Raw genomic sequence first — 23,444 nt, 5'->3', positions numbered from 1 at the left:
TAACACCCAGTGCTCCATGCAATCCACATCTCCTTAATACCCATCACTGGGCTCACCCATTCTCCCCCCCTTGTAAAACCCTCAGTTTTCTTCCCAGAGTCCATAGTCTCTCATGGTTCATCTCCCACTCCCTTTTCTCCCCCTTCATTTTCCCCTGCCTTCTTCTAAAGTCCTCCATGCTCTAAAGACCACCTTGCTTAAGAATGCTTGGATCAACCAGGAGATCAAAGAAGAACTGAAACAATTCATGGAAACCAATGAGAATGAAGACACTTCGGTCCAAAACCTATGGGATACAGTAAAGGCGGTCCTAAGGGGAAAATATATAGCCATCCAAGCCTTGCTCAAAAAAATTGAAAAATCCAGAACACACCAGCTGTCTTTACACCTTAAAGAACTGGAGGATCAACAACAAATCAAACCAACTCCACACATAAGAAGGGAAATCATCAAGATTAGAGCTGAGATCAATGAGGGAGAAACCAGAGATACAGTAGAACGTATCAATGAAACTAGAAGCTGGTTTTTTGAAAGAATCAATAAGATCGATAAGCCACTGGCTACACTAATCCAAAAGAAAAGAGAGAAATCCCAAATTCATAAAATTATGAATGAAAGGGGAGAGATCACAACTAACACCAAGGAAGTAGAAACAATCATCAGAAGTTACTACGAACAGTTATATGCCAATAAGCTTAGCAACCTAGATGAAATGGATGCATTCCTGGAAAAATATAAACTACCAAAATTGAACCAGGAAGAAATCGACAACCTGAATAGACCGATATCTAATAACGAGATTGAAGCAGTGATCAAAAATCTCCCAAAAAACAAGAGCCCAGGACCTGACGGATTCCCTGGGGAATTCTACCAAACCTTCCAAGAAGAAATAACACCTATTCTCCTGAAGCTGTTTCAAAAAATTGAAGCAGAAGGAAAACTTCCAGACTCTTTCTATGAAGCCAGCATTACCCTGATCCCCAAACCAGGCAAGGACCATACCAAAAAGGAGAATTTCAGACCAATATCACTGATGAATATGGATGCTAAGATTCTCAACAAGATCCTAGCCAACAGGATCCAACAACACATTAAAAAGATTATCCACCATGATCAGGTGGGATTCATCCCTGGGCTACAAGGATGGTTCAACATTCGTAAATCAATCAATGTGATACAACAAATTAATATGAGAAGAGAGAAGAACCACATGGTCCTCTCAATTGATGCAGAAAAAGCATTTGACAAAATCCAACATCCGTTCCTGATTAAAACGCTTCAAAGTATAGGGATAGAGGGAACATTCCTGAACCTCATCAAATCTATCTATGAAAGACCCACAGCAAATATCATCCTCAATGGGAAAAAGCTTGCAGCCTTCCCGTTGAGATCAGGAACAAGACAAGGATGCCCACTTTCACCACTCTTGTTCAACATAGTATTAGAAGTCCTAGCAACAGCAATCAGACAACAGAGAGAAATAAAAGGTATCCAAATTGGTAATGAAGAAGTCAAACTCTCTCTCTTCGCAGATGACATGATTCTTTATATGGAAAACCCAAAAGACTCCAACCCCAAACTACTAGAACTCATACAACAATTCAGCAGCGTGGCAGGATACAAAGTCAATGTGCAGAAATCAGTGGCTTTCTTATACACTAACAAGGAAAATACAGAAAGGGAAATTAGAGAATCGATTCCATTTACTATAGCACCAAGAACCATAAGATACCTGGGAATAAACCTAACTAAAGAGGTAAAGGATCTATACTTGAGGAACTATAGAACACTCATGAAAGAAATTGAAGAAGACACAAAAAGATGGAAGACCATTCCATGCTCTTGGATCGGAAGAATAAACATCGTTAAAATGTCTATACTGCCTAGAGCAATCTATACTTTTAATGCCATTCCGATCAAAATTCCACCGGCATTCTTCAAAGAGCTGGAGCAAATAATCCAAAAATTTGTATGGAATCAGAAGAGACCCCGAATCGCTAAGGAAACGTTGAAAAACAAAAATAAAGCTGGCGGCATCACCTTACCTGATTTCAAGCTTTATTACAAAGCTGTGATCACCAAGACAGCATGGTACTGGCATAAAAACAGACACATAGACCAGTGGAACAGAGTAGAGAGCCCTGATATGGACCCTCAACTCTATGGTCAATTAATCTTCGACAAAACAGGAAAAAATATACAGTGGAAAAAAGACAGTCTCTTCAATAAATGGTGCTGGGAAAGCTGGACAGCTATATGTAGAAGAATGAAACTCGACCATTCTCTTACACCGTACACAAAGATCAACTCAAAATGGATAAAAGACCTCAACGTGAGACAGGAATCTATCAGAATCTTAGAGGAGAACATAGGCAGTAATCTCTTCGATATCAGCCACAGCAACTTCTTTCAAGATCCGTCTCCAAAGGCAAAGGAAACAAAAGCGAAAATAGACTTCTGGGACTTCATCAAAATCAAAAGCTTCTGCACAGCAAAGGAAACAGTCAAAAAAACAAAGAGGCAACCCACGGAATGGGAGAAGATATTTGCAAATGACAGTACAGACAAAAGGTTGATATCCAGGATCTATAATGAACTCCTCAAACTCAACCCACACGAAACAGACAAACACATCAAAAAATGGGCAGAAGATATGAACAGACACTTCTCCAATCAAGAAATACAAATGGCTATCAGACACATGAAAAAATGCTCATCATCATTAGCCCTCAGGGAGATTCAAATTAAAACCACATTGAGATATCACCTTACACCAGTTAGAATGGCCAAAATTAACAAAACAGGAAACAACATGTGTTGGAGAGGATGTGGAGAAAGGGGAACCCTCTTACACTGTTGGTGGGAATGCAAGTTGGTGCAGCCTCTTTGGAGAACAGTGTGGAGATTCCTCAAGAAATTAAAAATAGAGCTTCCCTACGACCCTGCAATTGCACTCCTGGGTATTTACCCCAAAGATACAGATGTCGTGAAAAGAAGGGCCATCTGTACCCCAATGTTTATAGCAGCAATGGCCACAGTCGCCAAACTATGGAAAGAACCAAGATGCCCTTCAACGGATGAATGGATAAGGAAGATGTGGTCCATATACACTATGGAGTATTATGCCTCCATCAGAAAGGACGAATATCCAACTTTTGTAGCAACATGGACGGGACTGGAAGAGATTATGCTGAGTGAAATCAGTCAAGCAGAGAGAGTCAATTATCATATGGTTTCACTCATTTGTGGAGCATAACCAATAGCATGGAGGACAAGGGGCGTTAGAGAGTAGTAGGGAATTTGGGTAAATTGGAAGGGGAGGTGAACCATGAGAGACTATGGACTCTGAAAAACAGTCTGAGGGGTTTGAAGTGGCGGGGGGGTGGGAGGTTGGGGTACCAGGTGGTGGGTATTATAGAGGGCACGGCTTGCATGGAGCACTGGGTGTGGTGAAAAAATAATGAATACTGTTTTTCTGAAAATAAATAAATTGGGGGAAAAAAAAAAAATAAAGTCCTCCATGCTATTCTTTATGCCTCCCATTACTCTTCCTAGTAAGGTTTAAGTGTGCGCGCGCACACACTCACACCCACACCCCTGCCCCCTAGCCCCAGGCTTTCTGTAACTGACTCCACATCTTTACTCACTAGGGTATTTTCTCCTTTATGTTCCCAGAGCTCCTGTCCAGTCCCCCACCAGAAACCCACCCACCTGTCACTGCCTGTTTCCATATCTATCTCCTCTACCAGTCTGAGAATCTCTCAGGGTCAGGGTCAATTTGCCTGATCATCTTAGGATGCTCTGAAGTCTACGGGTTCAGAAATGACAACTACCTAGCCCACAGTGACAATGCAGAACTAAAGTAAACCCAGGTCGGTCAGACTCCCAAGCTTGTGTTCTTTCCACTATGTTACAGGACCTCCTAAAGATGAAGAAATGACCTGTGCTAAGCATCCAGCCTAACAATGCAAGAGCTCAGAGGTGGTGCTATGAGACTGGACCAGAGCACCAAGAGAAGCTTCCTGAGAGAAGGATCTAGAAGAGAAGAGAGGGAACACGATGGTTGTTTTAGGCAGGATGGAGAAGTTGTGGCTGAAAGAGAATGAAGAAGTCTTTAGGCAGGAGCACAGGTTTTACATAAGGAGGAAATAGGCGGCTTATACCTGTCAGGAGGAGAGCTTGACATCTTTACACAATCATGGTGCACTTACCACATATCTGAGCATATACAGGCATTATCACTAGTCCCCCTGTGATACTTCCCAGGTGTTATCGGACAGATAAGAAACTGAGGCCTAGAAAGTTAAGGCAACATATCCAAGGCAAAACAGCTAGTAGGTGGGGGAGGTAGGATTTAAACACAGGTTGGCCTGACTTTGAGGTCCGCAGTGTCCCTTCTATTACTCCACGCTGCCTCTGAAGGGATTGGAGAACTGCCCACGTTAATAGACTGATGCAGCTGCCTGGACCTCCTCCCAGCTCTCATACGGGGTAACTAAAGCCCTGTGGACACTCAGCAATTTCAAAGACAAGGGTTCTGTGTGGACCTCGTGAGCACAGGCTGCCCCTGTGCCTAGGCCTGCCTTGGATCTCCCAGAGAGTATCCCTCTAAAGTTGCTGCAGCAAAGCCAGTGGCAAATATAGGTTGAGAAAACTCATTGGGCAGGAAGGCAGCCCTTCTGCCTTCCCTGAAACCCTCGGGAGGAGGTCAGCTGAGGTCACAAGACCTTGGAAATGTGACTGGCAATAGCCCCTGGGACAAGAGAGCAGGATCTTGCCTCTCGGTTGGCTGGTCACACACACAGGCAGACCAAGAGAGGTCAAGGGGGGTGAGGGGGGATAGAAGTTGGCAGGCCTGCAGGCCCTGAGTGACGGCCACTTGTTCAGGTTGGGAAAGGAGAAATAAGTGGGTTAATGGTTTTGGCCCTTGAGGCTGGGAGATTAAGGCAGGGGGTGTAAATTGATGCTGGGTAAAAAGGCAGGTGGGCCAACTGTAAAGTTGGGGGCTAAGGGCATCTGTTCCAAGCCAACAGGCAGGAACCATGCCCCTGGAATGGCTCAAAGGACCAGCCTTGGCTTGGGCGGGTGAGGGTGGGGGATGGTTCATAAAAGGCCTGTGCATCTTCATTTCAAAGGTGTTCGATCTGGAAGGCTGGGTGAGGGTCTCTCTTTAGAGTGAATTCCCTGTTTGGGGGGCTGGCGGGAAGCAGGGAATGTAAACCACTGGACAATGGCTTGGAGTACTGACTGATTTTAAGGCTCAGCAGAAACAAGCCCTATGGCGAATGCTCCAATTCTTAGCTGCAAATGTCTTGCCTGAAATCTTTCCAAAGGACAAAGTCAGCAGCACCTTGCTTGGAGACAAGTTTTCGAAGTCTCCATTTCTGAAAGCAGTGAGCTCTTGCTCTGAAAGCATCAGTCACCCCAGGCAATGTCACCACATCCATGAGAAGTCCTACACCTCACAGCGTTCATACCCCAGAGCCAGCCACATTCTGCTGCTCTGAGGCAGATCGCCTAGGCAGGGGTATGGGCCAGGCCTAAGTTTTAAGCCAGTGTGCCTGTGGCTGAAAGAAGGTGGCGGGACTTGGGGATTACTGAGAAACCCCTCCAGCCTAATCACATGACAAGGACTAGAACATTATCTGGGAATGTTAGGCTGTGAAGGAAGGGCTCTGGGACTGAAAGAACTTTCTTTGAATATTGGATTTTGAAAAAGTGATTAGGTTGCAGAGGACAGTTGGCAGAAATGACAGAGAAGAAAATCCCATGTATTTAAAAAAGATGTTTTAACCAGTTAGAGAAGAATTAAAATGGAATGGACTCCTGGGGAAGAAACACGGTTCCCTCAGTCATTGCTAGGGTCCAAGGAAATGCCAGCTTGGCAGCTGTTGAAGGTTCCTGCCAGGAGGAGGGGGAGCATAATCAGGGTTACTAAGAGGACTTCTGAGGCCACTTCCAGCTCCCAGGCTCTATGAAGAATGACCACCAACAAGGAGGCCCTTGGTATCCAGGCCCAAGAGAAGGTCCCTAGGCCTTCAAGAAGTGGCAGCAAGGGCATAAAGAGATAGTCATGTGCCATCTCAGAGGCCTGGGCCTTACACCTACGTAAGATGCTTCTCAAGCATCTTACCCCAAGAAAGGCCAGAATGGGATAAGGGGAAGTGGGAGGGAAAGTGAGAGCTTGGGAAGTATCTGACAGGGTGGGAGGTAACTCTGTACCAGACCAATATAGGATGAGCCCAGCCCAAACTGGGGGATGGCACATACTGTCCCTCCAATTAAACCAACACTCTCCAAAGGGAGGGTATTCAATCAATGAAAGATTTATTGAGTGCTTACTTTATGCCAAGTACTAAACTAGGTGCTGGGGACAAATCAGTGGCCTTTAGGGAGTGAGTCAAGTTAGGGAGAAGGCTACTGAACACATGAAAATAATTCCAGATTGTGACAAGAGTGATGATGGGAAAGAATAGCGTGCCATGATCCAGAGTAATGAAACAATTTAGACTGGTTGGGGCATGGGATCAAGGAGAATGTCTTTGAGACCTGCACTGGTAGAGAGTTGAAGGGCTTCCCTCCTTGTTCCACTAGCCCTGCTCTGGAGGTCACAGGGGAGAAAAGAGGATATTTCTGGAGAGAGGCACAATAAAAAAAACTCAGAGCATATGCAGACAGGCAGCATGGTGTGGTGTGTGACACATACACAGGCAAAGAACACATTCCAGCCACATGAAGGCAAATCACACATCTCAGAGGCACTCTCATGAGGTGGAGCCACCCTCTGGGCATTTCCCGCTCTGCGAGGGGAAGAGAGCTCTGCAGAAGCATAGATTTTCCAGAGTGGAGAGGTTGCCAAATACTCTTTCTCTGCCAACCCCCAACCGCATTCCCCCATGCGCTCACCTCCATCAAGCAGCTCCTTGACAGTGCGGTAGTCATCAGCAAGGACAGCGTAGTGCAGGGCTGTGCAGCCCTTGAAGCTGGCACGGTTGTTCAGTCGGTTGTTGAAGTCATCCTCTCGGGTTACCAGGACTGGGGGGACAGCAACGCAAACCCTCCCATTAGCAACAAATGCCAGGAGTCACCAATATCACCTTGGTGTTTTCTTTCCCTCCCTCAATCATCTACAAGGCTTACTAAACATATAATGCACCTACAATGTGCTGGGCCATCGGTGAGGGGTGAGAGGAGGTACAACAAGGCCAGTTAGTTCACAAATGTTTACTGACATCTGTTATGTGTTAGGATTCATTTGGAGACACAGAAATGAATCAGATATGGTCCCTGACTCAATCTGATGAAGAAAGCGACAAAAATAGACATATAAAGTGCTATCTGAGATAAATGCTATGTTAGAGTTATAACAGGGTGATACAGAAGGCAGAGGGGAGCTTAGCTCAGTTTGGGCATGAAGAGAGCATCCCAAAAGATGAGAGTCTTGAAGGGGGAAGAGAAGTTATCCAGATGAAGAAAGGAGGCTGGGGTTTCGCTAGGGGATGGTAAGCAGGTGAGATAAAAAGGCGTTCCTAGCAGAACAATAACATACCTCTCTATTTTGAAGATGTTTATAAACTAGTGAGTATTTAGTACTATTTTGTAAAGAACTTTTTTAATTTTTAAAAGTTATTACACATTTGAAATCACAAAATAGTACAAAGTAGAAAAGGTATCATCAGCTCAACAACTCAGGAAACTACATTTAATATTGTTATATGTCTCTCTCTCTCCTTAAACATATATACATACTAGCATGTATGTATATCCTACACATAATCCTACAAAGCACATATATATCTCTTATGCATACCTGTTCTTCAAAATTAGAGCTTACTATATTGCAATTTTGTATTTTTTTAACCTTTAGTAATCTGCTGTGAACATTTTTTTTTTTTGAAGGTAAGAACAACAAGCATTTCATCCCAGATGAAATCCTTGCAACTGTCCTCAGACAGTGGTGCTATAATTCTACTTACAGACAGGAACTAAGGGTTAAAGAAGAGTTTTTGATTCAAGAGTGCAAAGCTAGTCAGTGGCAGAAATGCAGGTTTGTCTGACTCAAGAATATAGGACTTTAGGCAATCTCTATACTGTCTCCCTTTTACAGAGCCACTGGAGAGTGAGTTCAAGATGTAAGGAGGAGGCCATGAATGTAGCAAGTGTCTGCTGGTCCTCCCAGAGATTGGTTGATAAAGGAAAGACAGACACCAAATGATTAGTAGAGAGTAACTGTAGGTGAGATGATTTTCTAAAGGCTATATGAGACCTGAGCATGTTTATAGTATTAGGGAAAGATTCTAAAAGGAAGGGATAAGTACAAAGACAAAGACTTTCATTGATTGATGACCTCAAGGCTATGGAAGAAAAGAGGGGTTCAAAGGCACAGGTGGTTGTACTTGCTCTTGAATCTCAGTTTTCTCAACTGAAAAAATATGGACAATAAACCCACCACTTAAAAAGAGTTGTATTAAGGAGTGCATGTGATGTGATGAGCACGGTATTGTTATATGCAACTGACAAATTATTGAACACTACAGATGAAACTAATGATGTACTCTATATGTTGGCTAATTGACTTTAAGTAAAAAAAAATAGAGTTATATAGATTAAATGGGAAAAAAAGAGAATAGGCATTTCATGTGGTCAAAGAGCCAAAACCCCCCAGTTCACTCTAGTGCTAATATTCATGACTCTCCAATTTAATACAGAAGAACCTAAAACTAGTTCCATCAATTTTATAGGACCCTCTGGGCTGGGTGACCACATATGTCCCAGTTTACCCTGGATGGGTCTGGTTTATGCCTACTACACTGGACAGTCCCAGTTTGGACAATAAATTGGGTGGTTACCCTACCTCTGGGGCCCTACCTTGGAGATGAGAACCCATAGAACAATATTTATCCTGTACAGATAGGGTTTCTTTCTGCCTCATGTAGAAATTATTGAAATTATTGTCTTATATTCCCTCCTGAGCTGAATTTGTTGAGGGCAAAATTTGGGTCCTACATACCTGTACTCCTCTCCCACTAGCCCATGGCAGAGTTTGAAAAGGCAGATTTCTCTTACCTCCCACTGGATAAAGGGTAAAATTTAGTCAAGAGGTAACCTTGCCTAGGTAGTTAAAAGTTCCATACTATTTCTTTCTTTCTTTTTTTTTTTTTAAAGATTTTATTTATTCGTTTTACAGAGAAAGAGCACAAGCAGGGGGAGCAACAGGGAGAGGGAGAGGGAGAAGCAGGCTCAGGCAGCCTGATGCAGGGCTCAATCCTAGGACCCTGGGACTGTGACCTGAGCCTAAAGCAGACACTTAACTGACTGAGGCACCCACGTGCCCCACACCATACCAGTTCTAAATCATTCTTTTCTAAGTGATAATAGAATGGAGTCTATGCATTTCCCTCCTGAGAAACTGGACTTCCTATTTAAAAGTTTCCCCAAACAAGACGACTACAACGTCTCTTCCTAATACTAACAGATGTCACCTAATGACCTTTTCTACTCTATGCCTGGCATGGTCACTCCACACAATCTATTTAATTCTTCTAACCACCTGATATAGTAGGTATTATAATTCCCATTGTACAGATGAGGAAATTGAGGTACAGAGGTCACCTAGTGAGTGAGTGGTTGAGTGAGGATTAGAACCCAGATCTAATCTGAATGCTTTTTGTTTACATCATATCATGTTGTCACTCTACTTTTGCAAATGAGGGAATCAGAGCCCAGAGCCCAGATATTCTGGTCTCAGCCTTGGTTCCTACTCACTCTTCTTTCTCTGCTCAAAGGAAGATACAACACACTCTTGGTGGAACTTGCCTTTATAGAGATCGGCCTGAGCTTTGTAGCTAGCCTCTGGATAAGCTAGCTTAGGTGGAACCATTTCAAATGTTTAGCCAAAATGAAGTTGGTGGAATGTGTAGCTGAAGAATAGACACTGCTGTAGTTTAGCCACACAAAGGTAGATCAGCTCTTCTCCATTATGCAGAGGCTCTCAAGACTGAGCACCTCCTCCAAACCCTGAGTGTTTGACCTCTCCTGAGCAGGGAGAACAGGAAGAAGCTCTGAGTAGCTAACATACAAGCCCCATGTGCATCTGCATTTCTGCAGTACAAGGGCTCTTCAGGATCTAACTTAAGAGATTACTAACTCTTAGGCACAAACAGTCTTATCAAATCATGGTAAGTGATCTTATTTCCAGCCCACTGCAGATTAGGAGAAACAAACAAGGCTGGGGAGGAGGCTTCAGAATCCAGCATATTGATTATAATCAAGTCCTGGCTAGGCAAGAAGGGAAAAGAACAGCACCACAAAAAGCTGAAAGAGGAAGTCAAGAATACAGCACCCCCAAATCCCCTAAGGGCACCACTGAACTCCACATAGGACATTAACTGCTGGATATAATGATGCACTTGAGAAAAAGTGATAGTTGGCTCACGAAAGCAGGAAGGATATAATCCATTTTACAAAGATAACACATCATTCATTCAACAAACAACATTTACTGAGCATCACTGCATAGTGATAGCTTCTGGAGACATACTAATGAAGAAGACAGGGTTCTTGACTTTAAGAAGTTAACAGTCTAATGCAACAATCGGGAACAGACAAATTATAAAAGACTGTTTCGTAAACACAATGACAGAGCTGTACACTGGGTGCTTACCATAAAAAGCACATGAACTTAAGGAATACGGCTAGACTTATTCGGTTCAGGGACAAATGTCAGCAGAGTGCCAACGTCATAGCCCAGCTAATAAGGAATGCATCTGAAGAGGGTTCCTGCACACCTCTGAGGTCTCATCTCTCACTATTCCCTTCCTAATGTGCTTTCTTGCCTCTGAGGTTTTGCAAATACTATTCTACTACCTGGAACGTTTTCCCCTCTCCCATGCCTTTGGTTGACTAACTCCAATTCACTTTAGTCCCTTCCTGCAGTGATTCTCCCTCAGTCTGAGGCAGTTGTTCCTACCAAGAGCTCCCCTAGCACCTTAGACATTTCCCAATTACGGTACTGACTCTATTCTTTTGCAATCATCTGTTTACTTAACTATGTTCCCTACCAGACCAAATGCTCACTGAGGGCGGAAAGTGTGACTGCCTTTAGAGTCGTATCCCCAGTGGCCAGTAGGTGTCTAGACATAAATATGGGCTTCATAAATACTTGTTGAATTAGCTAATAGATACATAATACATAAATAAGTTCCTAGGATTACCTGTTTTAGAGTGTGGCTGTTATATAAGTGATCTCAGGAGCCAGACCCTGGTGTTTGGATCCCAGTTCTGAATTTACTCACTGTAATCTTGGGTAAATCACCTAACCTCTCTATGCCAAGTTTCTTTATTGGTAAATGGAGATAACAGTAGCCTCTTATGGGATGTTGTAAGGATTAGACAAGACACTGTGAGTAAAGGGGCTTGGAACAGTGCCTGGCATACAATACCTCTCAGTAAATGTCAGCTATTACCCTTCCTGTCTAGTCTTGTGCTTCCAAAAGTGCATTCTCTCTGTGAAAAGTGGCTGCATTTGGGGAATCCTGCATATACTTTTCTTGCTGAAAGGCACAGTGCTGAGCAAGAACCAGCTGTTTAATTTGGTGTTAGTCAGCAGCTTCCTGTTTGGCAGCCTCTTTCTACCTTGTCCTTGTTAAAAACCTGCAGTATTAGTGTTCCCCAGAACATTCTTTGGGACTGAGTAGTGCATTACAATCACCTGTAAAAGAGCATTTTGCTTTCCTTATTTATTTTAGGTTAACCCTGTGATGTAGAAGTTATTGTCATGTTACAGATGAGAAAACTGAAGTTGAGAAAGGTACTGTAATCAGTTAGCATGGGAGCTACGACCTAGTCAAGGTCAGCTAGGCCCATTCGGTGCTCTTAGCAATAAGCTCTTTTCCTCACATCACCCAGTTTGAGAAGCCTGTCCCTTAGATCTTGCTGAAGCCCCCAGATCATTCGAGGTCATATCATTCTCTATCCAAAAAAAGTAGCTAAAGGCGGAAAGGAGGTGTGGGGAGAGGTGCAGCACGCACCATCACCCACTCTCACTGAGCAAAAGGAAATAAATCCATGGAAGCTAAAATGACTCACCCAAGACTGGTTCACCAGCTGTCCACCAAGGTGGTCTTTTGAGGCCCCGTGTTTACGGCTGATCCTCAGCCAGTGAACTGACCCCTTCCCAACTAAGCCTTTTACCAGCCTGTCTCCAGCACAGGGTAAGATGAGCTCAGGTTCCTGTTTCTCCTCTAAGCCAGCTATTCACGTCTCTACCCCTCTGACCACAGGGAGAAGGCCAACACATTCACTGTCATCCTCCTGCTTCCACCTTTGCCTTTCGACGTTGCAAAGTCTATGCCTTGGGTGCTGTCGCAAACACATGTGCCCGATGTGCTCTTTGCAGGATTCCCTTGGACTCAGCAGGGCCAAGGAGTCAGCAGAGGTGAAAGTAGTCTCTGAACCCTGTCACACAGCCCTGGCCACTTGCCTGCACTGCTGAAACTGCAAAAAAAAGCAACTGTCTTCCCCAGTGAGAAAGACTAATTTAAGGTAAAGGGGTCTTACAGTCCTGAATCTAAGCTTTGCCACTAAGTTCTTCTATCTGTAAAATGGGTATGATAAGAAATAATTTGAGCAATACTAAATATTTAAATATTATGAGAATCAAATCTGATAATAGGGTTTTTTTTTTGATAAGAGGTATTTTTTAAACATCACCACATTGACTAATGCTGCTCTCTCTCTTGGGTTAAGCACTGGGGGCACGGACATGAATCAGACATGGCACTTTCCACATATACAAAGTCTATTGGGGGAGACTTTGAAAAAAGGTATAGGAGGCAAGATGGGTGATCTCTGGGTAACAAAAGCTTTATTACTGCTGCCTTATGCAGCTTTATTACTGCTGCATAAGGCAGAAGAAAGACAACCCTAATTACGAGTGCCACTCCCAGGAACTTGTGCCATCTAATGTCACGGAGGGTCCAGCAGCGCCTTTTGCCTTTAAAGATGTGAGCATGTCCCCATGAGAGAGAACCTCTACAACTACTCTGACAAGGGCAAGAACAGCCCCCTCCATCTGTGCAGTATCAGTGCGATTGTTTCCTCACCCTGTGACAACTTAGGACAGATACCATTCTCTCTGTTCAACAGATTAGAAGACAGAGGTAAAAAGGTTGGGTGGCCTGCCCAACCTGCACTGCTAATTGGTAGTGGAGAGAACCAGATCCAAAGCCCGCCTGGCTCATGCTTCTATGCTTCTCCATGCCCAGCTTCTATCAGAGCCTGTAGGCTCAAGCCTCACATAAACCAGGGTTGGCTGACCTTGCTTGAAGCTCAGGATCTGGGTTAAATTTTTATCAAGAGTCTTAGAGAAGAAGCCTCTGGGCTCTGCTTCCTCCAGGCTATTCTGTATCTACTACCTCTTTAAATCCTCACTACCTGAGACAGCCCCCTCCTGCCAGCACGGATGGGAACACCGCCACCTCAGCCTCTCTGGGCGCTGTCAGCTCTGCCTCTTGTGTTTGTCTTTGGGCAGAGGATGGAGTGAGAGGGACACTCCCTGTGAGGAGTCACATGAGACCAATCCCAGGGAAGACAAGGCTCTTCATTTCCTTCCACAGCCTGGAAACCCCTCTTTCTCTTTTCAAATCCTACCTGTTCTTTAAAGCCCTGTCCAAGGCTCCTCTTCCAGGAAGTCCTTTCCTCCCAGCTCTGCCCTGGATGCCTGCTGTGTTGATTATGTGTACCCATTTACCAGTTAATTCTTTACTAACAACATCTCTTATAATAGTTTCTTGCATTAAAATTTCCCTCTGACTCCCCAATTAGATCCTAGGCTCTTCGTGGATGACAGTAACTAGTTGATAACATTTTCTATATGTATTTCATACAGTATCACGTATTTTACGCAGCTTCAGCGATGAACATACGAGAGCCTTTACCCACCTGCCTGCTCATGAACATACCACCAGTGAGCAGCTCAGAACAGCAGGCGCTATGAGAGTCACACATTCACACAGTCTGATGGCAGCAGAGACAGGGCACACACATTACCTCAAGATATAAACTGTCTTGAGGATGAAGGGGATCTTGCCAGGTAGAGAGGGGAAGAAGGACATTCTAGGAAAGAAAGTGGTGTTTGCAAAGGCCAGGGGTAAAGACTGCACTACCTGTCCATTCAAGAAACTGAGTCTCTCAGTGAACCTAGGATGCTGTGAGCAGAGAGGAGGTTGCCCATGGAGGCAGAGGGCCGACTCTCAGAGGGGTTTGGATTCTATCCTGAAAGCTATGGGCACACAATAGTTTTTTTGTTAAGGAATTAAGCAACATGGTGAACAGCAAAAACAACAGATCAGGAGATGAGAGACCTGGACTAAAAAATAACTCATTCAACTACCTTGGAATGCATTTCAAGCCCTCTGTGCCCCAGACTCCCTATTTTTCAAGTTGAAGAGTTTTTCTACACCAATGGTTCTCAAACTTTAGTGGGAACAAAATCACCTGGGTAACTTGTAAAAACTGTTGATTCTTGGGTCCCCATCTCAGCAATGTTCAGTAGGCAGTGCCTGGGAATGTACCAGAATGCACCAAACTGGATGGTCTCTGAGTGTCCTTCCTCTAATGTTCTTGTGCTAAAAACAAGAAAGATGCAAGGCTGATTAAACCATTCCACCTCTACCTGCCTTGTCTTGCTCCCGGGAAGCCAAGGATGTCTGGGCATCAGAACACTCTTCCCAAGCCTCATGTTTAGAAGCTTAGAGCAAAGCCCCCAGGACACTAAGCCTTGGGATGAGATCTCCAATATCTCACTTAAACATCCTTCTGTCCCACAGAATCCCAGTTGGAATTAGGTCCTTTTTCACCATACACTCAAGGTCTATCTCCTCATTCATCCACCAACCATTAATTAAGTACTTTCCATGGGCTGGGCCATGGCCTCAAGAGCTTATAAATGCTTCAAATAATGCTGAAAAAAATATATCTTTTATAAAATATCTCTGGCAGGAAACAGTTCAGAATTTTGAGTTGGAGAGAACCAAATTCTAATCCTGATGACTCTGGAAAATTACTTCATCCCTCCAGGCCTCAAATTCATCATTGGTAAAATGGAAACATTAATATCTATGAACTGGTTTACTGTGAAAATCAAAGATGATGTGGTATAGTCAGGGGCACAGGAAATGGCCAGCCTCCTAGGAAATGGCCATTTTTCCAGTCCTGGAGCTATAATACATCCATATTCCTCAGCTTGAGTTTCAGAGGCTTTTCCTACCTAGTCCTAGTTAATGTCTCCAAATAGACTTTCAACTCCTCTCTTCCTGCTGTCAAAACCCCCATAAGAGGACCCTGGTGATCCTACCATGAGTCCTCAGGAGGCAGCACTGTGATTTAGAAAGAAGAGAGTTTGGAGTCAATCAGACTGGGAAGCAAAAGTCTCTGTGCAACATTGATCAAAACACTTAACATCCCTGAGAATCTGTTTCCTCATCTGCAAATCTCACCTACCTCGCAAGACTCAATGGCAAACCCAATTAAAAAATAGACCAGGCTGGGGCACCTGGGTGGCTCAGCGGGTTAAAGCCGCTGCTTTCGGCTCAGGTCATGATCCCAGAGTCCTGGGATTGAGCCCTGCGTCGGACTCTCTGCTCGGCGGGGAGCCTGCTTCCTCTTCTCTCTCTCTCTCTCTGCCTGCCTCTCTGCCTACTTCTGATCTCTGTCTGTCAAATAAATAACATCTTTAAAAAAATATAGACCAGGGATCTGAGTAGATGGATGTACAAATGGCCAAAAGGCACATGAAAAGATGGTCAAAATCATTAGCCATCAGGGAAATACAAATTTAAACCATAGCAAGAAACGACTTCATAACCACCACGATGGCCAAAGTAAAAAAGACAGGCAGTAGCAAGAGCTGGTTAAGGATGCAGAAAAACTGGACCCCTTACACATGGCTAGTGGGAATGTAAAATAATGGTACAGCTTCTTTGGAAAACAGTCTAGCAGTTCCTCGAAAGGTTAATAGAGTTATCCTATGGCCAAACAATTCCACTGCTAGGTATAAAGTCAAGAAAACTGAAATCATTATATCCACACTAAAACTTGTACACAAACATTCACAGCAGTATTATTCATAATAGAATAGAACAGAAACAACTCAAATATCCCTCAACTAATGGAGACGTGAAATTTGGTAGATCCATTAATGAACTATTATTCAGCTATGAAAAAGGAATGAAGTACTAGTATGTGTTACAACATGAATGAACCTTGAAAACATGCTAAGTGAAAGCAGTCAGTCCAAAAGATCATCTATTGTATGATTCCATTTATATGAAATGCCCAGAATATGCAAATTTAAAGAAACAAAGATCAGTGGCTATCTAAAGTTAGGGGGAGTTGAGAGGAAATGGGGAATGGGGTTTCTTTAGGGAGTGATAAAAATGTTCTAAAATTGACTGTGGTGATGGATGCATAACCCTTGTGAATATACTATAAACCAGTGACATACACTTTTTAAAAAACAGATTTATTTATTTGAGAAAGAGAGCACACATGTGTGCATGCACACATGAGTATGAGTGGGGGGAGGGGGAGAGGGAGAGAGAGAATCAAAAAAACTCCCAGCTGAGCATGGAGCCAGATACAGGGCTCGAACTCAGGATCCTGAGATCATGACCTGAGCCAAAATCAAGAGTCAGATACTCAAGCAACTGAGCCACCCAGCCCCAACTTACACACTTTAAATGACTGAACTATACAGTATGTGAATTAAATCTCAACAAAGCTATTATATTTAAAAAAAAATGTACATAAGGAGGTGAGCACACTGCCTGGCATGCAGTAGGTACTCAATAATGGTAAAACATTTATTATTGTGCCCTTTCTTCTTCCTGAGGCGACACTCACACTCTGGCCAGGATCTGCTCACACTAACCTAGAGACTATGTCAGGCTCATTGCAGGGAGCCCATTTCATCCTCAGTAGAAGGTAATAGGGGAGTCTTGATGCCTAATATCCTAGGACTAAGAGTCTTTCTCCAATACTTGGAGTAATAAGCATATAACTCTTGGAGAAGTAAGAAAATAACAGCCTCCATTTATTGAGCACTTACTATGTGCCAGGTTCTGTGCTAGGAACTTTACAACTGTTTTCCTCCCAAGAATCATACTAGGTTATTATTTTTATTGTTATTACTATTCCTACTTAATTAATGAGGAAACCATGACCTACAGAAGTATGTAGCTTGTTTCAGGACACTGATACTCAATGACCGAGCTGCTCGGTTTAACTCCAAGGACTGTACTCATTTCTTTATGTGATTATATGACTTCATTATTCCTTTTATCTACAAATTACCCATTCTTTATAACTCAAGCAGTTTGATTTTCACTGATCTCCCTTTCCTCTATGCATTCAAGTAATATCTAGTTAACATCAAATTAGTTAACATTCTCTTAAGTCTTATGGGTTTGCAGATTGCCTCATGTGTATGTTCCTGAACATGGCAAGTGCTCAATAAATACTTCTTAGTGAGTAGATGGTAAGCTTGTCTCCCCAAGAAGAAGATGGGTTCCTGAAGGATAGATCCTGTGTCTTAGAAATCTTTTTATCCTTCCTACAGGGAAGGCACTCATGGCCATCTAGGCTGGCCTATGGAGGGAAGACAAGACCCCACTTGCAGATGGTTCTCACAGACACCACGTTCTTTGCCCATGGACCAGAAAATTTCTCCTTAAGAACAGAACTCTGTTTATCTCTTTATTAGCTTCTAGTAGGAGCTCAGAAAAGGTATGAAGAATTAAAAGGGAAGACTGGGTCAGCACTTACTCTACTGAAGTCACATAAAAGGCAGCCTTCCCCTAAGGACCCCAAACTCATCTTCTCTCATCCCCATGAAAGGGAAGGGGGAGAGTGGGAAGGTTGGAGCTTTAAGAAGACAGGTTGTTGACCCTGCCTGTGATGCTAGACAGTGTGGCATCCTTTCTGGCCCAGGACCCTCCCCCAACCCCTTTTTAAAAAATGTTTTATTTTAGGTAATCTCTACACCTAAAGTGGGCCTCAAACTACAACCCTGAGATTAAGAGTTACATGCTCCACCAACTGAGGCAGGCAGGTGCCCCTTCATGGACCACAGACTCAGGTGGAGGTTTCCAAAGCCCACGTGTCACCTTCACACCATCAAATTCAAAGAGTGGGACAACCTCTTAAGAAAGTGTTACTCTGCTGTCTGCAGGCCCAGCAACACTGTTTGTCCGCTTCTTCCCATCTCTTCTAACTCTCACAGCAGTAACATGTCATAGCTATTTAGAGTCCCTCTGAGGTGACCTATTGTTACTCTGAGCTTAACTTCTCCCCACTGCCCCTGTTGTGCCCCCGTCCCAACCAAAACATCCCATCTTTCAGCGCCAGGGATCCTCCAGGTAGGGCTGGTGACAAGAGGAGCCTGCCCTCTCTGCCTTTCAGCCAGTATGCTTCCTGGTTGGCCAAACTCAGTCCCTCTGTGCTCCCTATCTCTACACCTGCTTGCCTCTCCTCTGCCTTTTCTTCAAAATGTTAAAAACTTGCAATAAAAAACAAATACAAAATGCTGTAATTAATAGCCAATTCCAAGCCAACCCAGCATCTCTACTAATAAACCTCAACACTTGCAAAAAGAACAATAAATTCTGCCTCTCTCTGTTCTGAGGTGGTCTCTTTTATATCCAGTCCGTGTGTGTGTATGTATGTGGGTAAGTGTGTCTACATATATATTTATTTTCCTTTATTTCCCATCCAGGGAGGGGCAGAATAATGAACTGCGTGCGTCAGGGAAGATGAATCTGAGATACTAGGGAGCAGTGCAGTAAAAAGATTAAAGTGTTATTATTGTTGTTTTTTTTTCCCCCATGGTCCATTGTGACAGCTCGACCGTCATCTGTAAAAAATGTCTCAGCGAGAGATAATCATCGGAAACTCAATAAAGCGTCAGGGGGAGCCTCAGCCCCCATCAATCACTGGGTGCCTGGAAAATTTCAGCCCTCTGTCTCCCTTCCTGCTATCCATATAAATGTCTCTAATATATTTTGTGTGGTGTGTGGGACCCATCCCTGATTTGGAACTTTTGATGAAAAAATATTTATACACAAAATATGTAAATCAGTTAAAAATCACAGGACTAGTTCTTCACCACCCCATCCTACTTTTCTTTATTTTTATAAATGTATCAAATTTATTCTTTTTAATAAAACATGTCAACTAGTCTATCTCCTTCTCCTAGTCAAACATATATAAATATATATATATGGGCTTAGAAAGCTAAAAGGAGAGAAACAATTAACCTAACTGGCTGATACACTTCACCTTGAAGTTGGTTAACAGGCATGATGGATTGACAGTGCACTGTCCATCTTGGTGACTACAGCAGCTGGCACTGCTGAGAAATGAGACATAGAACCACTGGCCCTGGAGGTGCAACAAGGCTGTGACAATGATGAGGAAGACGCAGGGACATTAAAAGTAATAACTTGCCCCAACAACTTTTGGCTTGGCAGATTCCCAAGCCTTCTAAGACTCTGGACAAGCAGAGGTCCTGGTACATACAGTGTCACGGTTGCTGGGTTCTGCATAAGAGCAGAGGATAGCTCTGCTGGCATTTGGCTACATCTCCCTGCCTCAGTTTCCTTGAGTTCCTGCATCACAGGGTGCTGTGGCACACCGTTATCAGTCCATGTTACCTGCTGCTGCAGTGGTCTTATCATCGCCATTCTGTGACCACCTCTCCTGCTTCTCCACCCTGGAAAGGATCCGTTCCTGTGGTGCCCTCTCCTCTAGAACCTTCAAAGGCCCTCTCTGTCTAAAGGAAAAAGTCCCAGCATTTTGATCTGGCCCTAGTGCACGAACTCAGCATCTTTACTGTTCACTATTTCTCAAAATAAATCTGCTCTGTAGAAGCTTCATTTTAACAAGTTCACTTTGCAGCCTGACACACATTTCTGTTTCCCAGTGTTTGGGATATAACACACCCCTTTATGCCCAACTGTACCCACTTTCAGGCCCTCCATAAAATTTTTATTCTGGGGCTCAGATACCATTTTATTTCCTTGACTGCTTCAACCAGAGTTTCTCTTCTCTGAGCTCTTGATAGTCCTCTGTTATCTGTACCTCTGACTGAACACTTGTCAAGTACTGTCTTGGTCAAGTCTTCAATCTTTGTTATTACTATTAATAACTTTTCTTGCTAGTACCTTACACATTTCGTGATGGCTTATATTTTCTCAAGTGTTTTCATAAGTACTTCAATCTGATCTTTCTAATAAGCCAATGGTGGAGGAAATATTCTTCCCTACAGATGAGAAAATCAAGTCTCAGAGAAATAAAGAGAAATGCTCGAAGTCACACGGTTCGGTGACGGCTAAGCCACTCCTCAGACTCTTAATAATGTTTGGCTCTCTAGAGACAACAGTTTGCTACCCCTGAAAAGCATTTGGAAGGTTATGTTGAAGAGTTTGGGTAAAGTTCTATAAGAGTACAGAAAACCAGAAATTTACATTAGTGGGATTCCTTCTGTGTTCTAGGTTTTAGGTTAGGGACAAATATGCTATCTCTAACTCTTCTGATAACCTTTATTTATTTATTTATTTTTATTATTATGTTCAGTTAGTTCCAGGAAACAAACTGGTAACCTTTATTTTATAAATAAGGAGACAGGACCCCTGAAAGGTGCAGAAAATTGTTGCAGGTGTTATAGCTATTATGTGTCCTGTAACACCCATAATACCGTGGCATAAGCACTCAGCCTCACTAGGAGTGAAATTTAAAGTGGCAAAATAAGGTCTCTACCAGGGAAAAGGCCCAGATGAGTTCTTAAAAAGCAGTTCAAGCCCAAAGCCAGAACTAACATCCGTGGTCTAGATCATGCTACTCAAAGAATGGAGAGCTGTTGAGAAATGCAAAATCTCAGTTCCCACTCCAGAGTCACTGAATCAGAATCTCTGGGGGTGGGGCCAAGGACTCCGTGTTTTAACAAGCTCTCTAGGTGATTCTTATGTCATTGGGTGCATAATTACTTCCACTTAAATTTATGCTCTCTGAGGGCATACATTTTCTCTGCTCTCCCTAGGTAGGGCTGGGCACACGGTGGGTGCTGGGTGGTTAACTTCTACTAAAGAGATGAACCAGGATGACTCCCTGGCATGTCCTGGGGAAGGAGAGAAATATTAGAGAGCCGTTGCATTACCGCCAGTGGGGACTCCTAGCCATCTCCTGAACTCCAGGGCACTTGTCCACTGGTTTGTGATGCGCCAGCTTGCACCGTCCTGTCCCCCATCTGAAGACACAGAGATGGGGAGGTCAGCTACAGCAGGCCAGAACCTGCAGCCCACGGAGCTGTGGGCAGGAGACCACCCAGACTGTTGGGGTTGGCCTTGGGAGGTAGAGCCTGGCAAGTCAGACCCTCTAGCCCCAGAAGGGTCCTACGCCAACCCAGCTTCTACACGACTCATCTTTATTCAGCCACCATTTGGAGCTGAGAAGAGAAGCTGATTTATATCCTGTTCTGACCATGTTTCTGCCGTGTTTTATTGTTTTAATTGTACATATAAGAGGCGCTCAGAGTGCTCGCTTGCATTTCTGACAGCCTGAGACACCCAATGTTTATAACAGTTACTTACAAGCACCCTGCGGCATCTCTGGCTGGATGACTTGTTTACTGTTACCATTAATTTACTGTCTCCTCCACCTGAGGATTGGGACCCACCACCCATCTGCCAGCCACAAGTGGAACTCTCCTGGAGTGGGCATGGATGGGGATCAAGGCACTGAATGGAAAGTGGTGAATATCAGGGAGTGAGTTGGTAGAGAAGCAGCAGTGATCTCCATGCTCCCCGTTCCACATGTGTCCCCTCTATGTGCCTTTGCTCAAGCTGTGTTCCCTGCTTAGAACAGCTTTTCTTTTCTCACTTTCTTTCTGCTCTCCAAAGCTCAGCTCAAATCCCACTTATAAGTACATCACTTGTTCTGATGGTGAACCTAGAACTTCTAGACCTTAGAAATCACACGGCTGATAGGGTCCTTTAGAAGCCATATTACCCAAAGACCCAGGGCAAGAATCCCCTGTACACAATCCCTGATGGGCAGACAGCAAGCCTCTGTCAATGCCCCTGGAGTAAAGAGTTGCTCAGTACCTCCAAGGCAGCTTTACACGGAGTCAAACCCACCTCCATAGAGAAGTTCTTCATCAAATATCATCCTTCACATGATGCTTTACTTACCTCTAGTCATCCTAACAACCCTGTAAGATGGGTATTGTTATCCCTATGTTATAGAGGAGAAAACGGAAATTCTAGAACCTTAACTACTGGCTCAAGAACACATAGCTAGTAAGTTACAGAACTTAGACAGAGCTTAGATAACTGCCTAGCACTAAAGCCTGACCTCTCTCCAGGACACCATCATACCTCTGAAGATGCCACTCTTAATGGCTGAAGAGAATGGACGGAACAGTCAGGCCAACCTGGTTTCTATGCTGGGCACTCCCGCATCACTTGCATTAGCAGACCTGCCCTCTGCCCAGAAACACCCACCTTGATGAGGGTGGGGAATACTGTAATATGCCTAGTAGAGCAGTCTTCTTGCTAAGGAGCAATGGCCATATATAAAACAGAAGGGTTTTGCTAGGAACGGGGCAACCGGTGACAAAGTCTCATAAAGGGGGTTGCAGAAGTTTCTTTCTTTTCTAGACTGTGCCTGTTCTAAGCAGGTAAAACAGAAAGAACCTCTCTGAAAGAAAACAAGGCAACTTCTCCAATGCTTTTTGCACTCCTGTTTGGATCCTCTTGCTTCTTCACACCTTAGATGCTGTACCCTGAGTGAGGAGATTGTCCCCTCACCTCTTACCTTCACTCTTTTCCTTGGACAATTTTAGTCACATCCACTGTAGTCACTACCAAGCAAATGCTGGTGACTCCTAGATCCCTATCTCCTGCCAGACTTCTCCTTTGAACTCCAGACCCATACATCCAACTGTTCACCCAAATCAGAAATCGGGATGTCATCACGGATGCCTCCTTTTCCATCAATTCCTACATTCAGCTAAGAATTCAACCTCTTAATATTTTTTTTAAACATCTACTTTCTCTGTTTCCAAAGATCACTTTTAGGAATCCCCAGAAATTTTAAGTACATTTTGGGGGAGAGGAGCATAGCTTCTCATCCAATTCTCAAAGGAGGCCATCATCCCCTAAAGGTCAAAGAGCCACTGCTAATCTCTCTCCTCCAATTTCATCCCTCACCCCATCCAAATGATTCATATAATATGCAAATGTAAACCAAGCATCTCCTTTCTTAAAATCCTTCAAGGACCTTCCGAAAACAATGTGAGCACCCTACAACTGTCCTACAATGTCCTTCTCATGCAGAACCCTGCTTCCCTCTCTAGTCTTGCTTCTTGCTATTCTCAACACTGAGGCAGA

At 43.7% G+C, this 23,444-nt stretch overlaps 1 protein-coding gene across 1 annotated transcript in view; it reads right to left on the bottom strand.

Annotated features, from left to right (window-relative positions):
* CLPB (caseinolytic mitochondrial matrix peptidase chaperone subunit B) overlaps window positions 1–23,444 on the bottom strand; it is a 142,644-nt gene that overhangs the window by 62,156 nt on the left and 57,044 nt on the right. The window contains exon 5 of the mRNA XM_044258605.1: window positions 6,907–7,035. Within this exon, the coding sequence (XP_044114540.1) occupies window positions 6,907–7,035 (129 nt within the window). The remainder of the gene's footprint in view (window positions 1–6,906; window positions 7,036–23,444) is intronic.

The sequence above is a fragment of the Neovison vison genome, chromosome 7 (assembly GCF_020171115.1).
Source record: "Neovison vison isolate M4711 chromosome 7, ASM_NN_V1, whole genome shotgun sequence".
NCBI lineage: Eukaryota > Metazoa > Chordata > Mammalia > Carnivora > Mustelidae > Neogale > Neogale vison.
Note: the sequence above shows the minus strand (reverse complement) of the source record. Positions and strands in the feature narration are given on the sequence as shown.